We start from the raw sequence: 5,740 nt of genomic DNA on the forward strand, positions 1-5,740 counted from the left end.
GGCTTTTCTACTCAAGCCTAGGACTCTAACAGTTGAGCTAAACTTCTCCTTCTGAGTTTTTGCTGGCCGGCTGGAGACGAAGAGCCTCATGGGTTTGTCAGCCCATCCTGGCTTTGAGCTGTAATCCTCAGATCTCAGCCACCCGAGTAGCTGAAATCACAGGATGAGCACCAGTCAAAGCACTTGCAAAGTAAATTCAGAAGTGTGTTCAGTAAGGTCTCAGTGGAGGAAGTACCCTCGCAAGTGGCATGTTCCCCGTACTTTTTAAATTACCTTCAAATGGGCTCTGAATGCCTTGGGAGAAGAGAATCCCATGACAGCCATCCCAGCCGGACTCCCTGCTCCCTCGCACTGTCCCGCAGCAAGCCATTCGGGACATCTTCAATTTATCTGAAATCGTCCAAGGTCTTAGACCTGAGAGAGCAATCAATGCAGGTTTGTACAGCTGTGCAACCTGGCAAAGTAAATTTTAACTATGTTCTTACCATCTTGAGACATTTTTTGTGTACGTGCCTATAGTGGGGCTTGAACTCAGGGCCTCACACTCTTGCTTAGCATTTTTGTACAAATCTGGTGCTCTACCATTTCAGCCACACCTCCATTTCCTGCTTTTGAGTAGTTAATGGCAGATTAGAGTCTTTCAGATGTATATGCCTGGGCTGGCTTCTAATCAGAATCCTCACATCTCAGCCTCCTGAGTAGTTAGGATTACGGGCGTGAACCTCCAGTGCCTGGCACTATTTTGGTTTTTATTGCAGCTTTTCACCCAAAGCACAGATTTCCCTGCACTGATTTCCCTGACCGTATGTAGCTACTTTTTATACTGTTAGCCAAATGGCTTAGGTACAACAGAATGCAAATCTGGCTTTAAGCAAAAAGTAATATCGTAAGTAATATGTGGCTACACAATTAATGGAGGTCTTCAGAGCCCAGCTCAAGCCATCAGTTAGGAATAAGGTTTGTGTTTTGCTTTTGTTTTGTTTTGTGTGTTTGTGTGTGTTATTTGTTTGTTTGTTTGGTAGTTGTGGGGCTCAAACTCTGGGCCTGGGTACTATTCCTGAGCTCTTCAGCTCAAGGCAAGGAAGTGTTCTACCACTTGAGCAACAGCGCCACTTCCAGTTTTCCGGTGGTTTATTGGAGATAAGAGTCTCATGGACATTCCTGCCTATGCTGGATTTTGAACTGAGATCCTCAGATCTCAGCCTCCTAAGTAGCTTGGATTATAGGCGAGAGCCACCGGGGCCTGGTTAGGAATAAGGTTTGACAAGGAAGCCAGAAGCACAGTCCCCATGACCCCACACAACCAATATGGCGGAGAGGGCAATGGTGCAGCCACCATGGCCAGCAGCCATGGTGATCCTTCCCAAATGAGCTGTTCCTGCGCTCCAACTTGGTCTCACTCAATGCAGTAAACTCCAAGTTCTGAAAAGAAGCATGGGCTGGATTGCTTTTCAACCACAGTTGAATGTTCTGTTGTCTGGGAAGAAAGATGAGCCAGAATCTGGCCTCTCTGGAGGAAGAAAGAAGGGTGCATACTTCCAAATGGAAGAATTGCAGAGAGAATTGCCCCATGGAGGACACAGACTACATCCTAATTTGGGGTCTCTAGAAGTGGAAACATACCAGGCCCTTCATAAATAGAAAGAATATATGAAATAGTATTTCTAGAGTTTTCTTAGGACCTTTCAAAACAAGAATAGGAAATGAACTATTAAAGGATAGCAGCCAGTAATTGGGAAAAAGCAAGAGCTTAGGGAAAAAATGACTCAAAACCTTAAACAAAGTATCATGTAAGCAACTAATAATAACCCATAGTTATTAATGCCCGATGCCCTCAAATTATTTTTCCTAAAACAAATATCTCATCAAAGAACTCTCCACCCAGAAACTTTCAACAACTTACCAATGCCAGAGAATAAAATCCATATTCCTAGCCAGGAGCTAGTGGCTCATGCCAGTAAGTCTAGCTGTTTGGAGGCTGAAATGTGAGGATGATGGTTCGAGGCCAGCCCAACAGAAAAGTCCATGAGACTCGTATCTCCAGTTAATTGGCAAAAGCCAGAAGTGGAGGTGTGGTTTATGTGATAGAGTACCAACTTTGAGCCCAAGTACAAGCCAAGCAAGAGCATGAAGGCGTCTAAGTTCAAGCCCCAGTACCAACACAAAACAATAATCAGGACCATAGGCCTCTGCACCTGCTCCTGCTCCTGCAGGCTTCTCTTCCAGCAGGGACAAAATTGGAGGGAACTCTGGATTTTGGCTTCCAAGAAGGTTTAATAGGACCATGGAAGGACTTTAACTTGATCTCATGAAAGCTGTTTTCCTTGTGATTAAGTTGTATTTGCCTGTTAACTATGTGGTAAGCAAACTCTCCGCTCTAGTCTCTCCGCTCTAGTGAACACTCATGGCTGAGTGTTCACTGGGACTTGGAGAGTGGTGGATGGCAGGGAGGGCCATGGGGGACAGGAAGCCACAGAGCCCAGTCTGGTTATCAGTTCTGTTGACACATGTGGGTGTGTGGCTTGTCCAGCGGGTCCAGCTGAGGTTTTGCTGTCGTGAAAGGCCTGCTGTTTGGAATACCTGGCCCAGAACCCAACAAGGATTGGAGATCAGGGCCCAGAATCCAACAAGGATTGGAGATCAGGGCTCACGGCCCTGCAGTCTTACCAGCTCATCAAGGGGTCAGCCAAATGTGCTGGTCCTCGATTGTGTGAAGGCCTAGAGTGTTGGGAATGAAACATCCAGAGCTGATCTGGTGTGTGTGTGTGTGTGTGTGTGTGTGTGTGTGTGTACGTGCCCACACGCGCACATGTACTGAGGTTTGAACTTAGAGCTTTATATTCTTGTTTGGCCTTTTTTGCTCAAGGCCAGCACTCTACCACTCGATCCACTGCTCCACTTCTGGCTTTTTTGTTGGTTAAGTGGAGATGAGCTGCATAGATTTGCCTGCCTAGAGTGACTTCGAACCACAATCCTCAGCTCTCCGCCGCCTGAGTAGCTGGAATTCCAAGTGTGAGTCACCAGGCCCCAGCCTGTTTTTTTGTTTGTTTATTGGTTTTAGGGGGGGTGGTTGTGGGTTTTTTGCCAGTCCTGGGGCTTGAACTCAGGGTCTGCACACTGTCCCTGAGCTTTTTTTTGCTCAAAGCTAGCACTCTACCATTTGAGCTACAGCACCACTTCTGGCTTTTTTCTGTGTATGTGGTACTGAGGAATTGAACGCAGGGCTTCATGCATGCTAGGCAAGCACCCTACCACTAAGCCACATACATTCCCAGCCCCATTTTCTGTTCTTAATAACACATCACACACATTCCAACTGAGGTAAAAGAAAACTCCTTGTCCTGAGACAAGCTAGGAAAGGCCCTGTTCTTGCATGACCCATCAGAACTGAACTCAGGCCCTCCGGCCTCTGAAGCCAGGCCTCCCAGGAATACTGTGAGATCCAAGAGCATGCTGGGAAACCCCTTATCACAGCCCTTGGACACCATGTGACTCTCCAAGAAAATGCAGAACTGCCCCACACAATGTGCCATTCCTCCCCAGGGCAATCACTCGCAAGGATTTTTTTTCCTGGTCCTGGAGCTTGAACCCAGGGCCTGGGGCACTGTCCTTGACCTTTTTTTCTTTCTTTCTTTTTGTCGGTCATGGGGCTTGAACTGTGGGCCTGGAACTGTGGGCCTGGGCTCTGTTCCTCAGCTCTTCAGTTTAAGGTAATCGCTCTACCATTTGAGCCACAGCACCACTTCCAGTTTTCTGCTGGTTAATTGGAGATAAGAGTCTCACAGACTTTCCTGCCCAGGCTGGCTTTGACCTACAATCATCAGCTCTCAGCCTCCTGAGTAGCTAGGATTACAGGCATGCGCCACTGGTGCCCAGACTTCAAGGCTAGTGCTCTTCTATGTGAGCCACAGCTCCACTTCTGTCTTTTTGGTAGTTAATTGGAGATAAGAGTCTCACAGGACTTTTCTGCCTGGGCTAGCTTCAAACTACGATTCTCAGATCTCAGCCTTTGAGTACTAGGATTACAGGCATGTGTCACTGGTGTTTGACAAGAATGATTTTTTTTTTTTTTTGTCAGCACCAGTGATCTGCCACTCAGGGCCCAGACACCGTCCCTTCCCTTTTTTTTTTTTGGTCATGGGGCCTGAACTCTGGGCCTGGACACTGTCCCTCAGCTCTTCAGCTCAAGGCTAGCGCTCTACCACTTGAGCCACAGCGCCACTTCCGGCTTTTTCTGCTTATGTGGTGCTGAGGAATTGAACCCAGGGCCTCATGCATGCAAGGCAAGCGCTCTACCACTGAGCCACCTTCCCAGCCCCTCCCTTCACTTTTTTGTTCAAGACTGGTGCTCTGTCACTTGAGCCACAGCTCCACTTTTGAATTTTTGCTGGTTCATCAGAGAGTCTCATGGACTTTCCTGCCCTAGCTGGCTTTGAACTGTGATCCTCAGATCTCAGGCTCCTGAGTGGCTAGGATTACAGGTGTGAGCCACTAGCACCCAACTGTCATTGTGAATAATACACAATCTAAGTGTCTCTTTTCTCGTAAGCTCCAAATCTCATTTCGCATGCTGATACCTTTAGCAGTGTTTCAAATTCTCAGAGGCAGGAATATTTTCTCTCCATCTGACCTAAACCTTACAATTGGTTATTTGAGAGGCATTTCCTCCTCCTTTTTTATTTCAAAGAAAATAGATTCACTCATCATTTACTAATTATGTACGTAACTGGACCCTGGTGGCTGACACCCATAATCCTAGCTATCAGGAGGCTGAGATCTGAGGATCACGGTTCAAAGCCAGCCTGGGTGGGGAAGTTTATGAGACTGTCATCTCCACTAAACTACCAAAAAAGCTGGAAGTGGTGCTGTGGCTCAAGTGGTAGAGTACTAGCCTTGAGCAAAAGAAGCTCAGGGACAGCGCCCAGGCCCTGAGTTCAAGCCCTAAGATCCGCACCAAAAAAAAAAAAAGGGGAAGGAAGGAAGGAAGCAAGGACTGGAGGGAAGGGGAGGGAGAGACAGAGAGAGAGAGAGAGAGAGAAAGAGAAAGGTGGGAGAGAAAGAAGAGAAAGAAAAGGAAGTGGGTACTGGTACTGGAATGTGCATTCATGCACACACAAGCTCACACACACGCACACACGCACACACACACACGCACACACACACCTCTGCATGCATAGATTTAAATGTTTTAAATAAATATATCTGATCACATGGATTCCTAAGCCATGGAACATGGGAAGACATTTCTCAGTGTTTCTCCCATGTACTTGAAAGGTGTTGCCTGAGCAGTTCAAGTTTCTGGAACCTTCCAGAATGGGCTTGAGGCAGCTCTTAGGTCTTTAATAATTCCCCAGGTCCTCACTTTGAAGCGATGACTCACAGAAAATATTTTGTCAGGCCAACTAAGCCATAAAAATATTAAGTGTGGTTTTAAGTGGTAAAGGGTTTTTTATTATCTTGCTCACTTCCTGTCACGAAGCATGGCATTAAATTGTACTTTAAAGGGATTAATGACCTGCCTGCCATGTTTCACAAGAAATTCATCCCCATAAACATTCTTAAAGCATTGATATTAATACTCGAGTTTAATTTTTTTAAGCAAAGGTACTCACTACGCTCCGTGCACAGCATTGTCATGTGTTACATATGGAGCAGGATAGTGCTGGGTGCATTGTCGGTTGATAATTTTGTGTATGTGCCAGTACCGGGGCTTGAACTCAGGGTCTGCACACTGTCCCTG

The 5,740-nt window shown here is 46.5% G+C and overlaps 1 protein-coding gene across 1 annotated transcript in view; it reads right to left on the reverse strand.

The window, feature by feature from the left end:
• Window positions 1-208: 208 nt before the first annotated feature.
• The window catches only part of Klhl42 (kelch-like family member 42), a 36,148-nt gene continuing 30,616 nt past the window's right edge, over window positions 209-5,740 (reverse strand). The window contains exon 4 of the mRNA XM_013033417.1: window positions 209-414. Coding sequence (XP_012888871.1) covers window positions 209-414 — 206 coding nt within the window. The remainder of the gene's footprint in view (window positions 415-5,740) is intronic.

Source organism: Dipodomys ordii, unplaced genomic scaffold (assembly GCF_000151885.1).
Source record: "Dipodomys ordii isolate 6190 unplaced genomic scaffold, Dord_2.0 Scaffold167, whole genome shotgun sequence".
In the NCBI taxonomy this organism is placed as follows: domain Eukaryota; kingdom Metazoa; phylum Chordata; class Mammalia; order Rodentia; family Heteromyidae; genus Dipodomys; species Dipodomys ordii.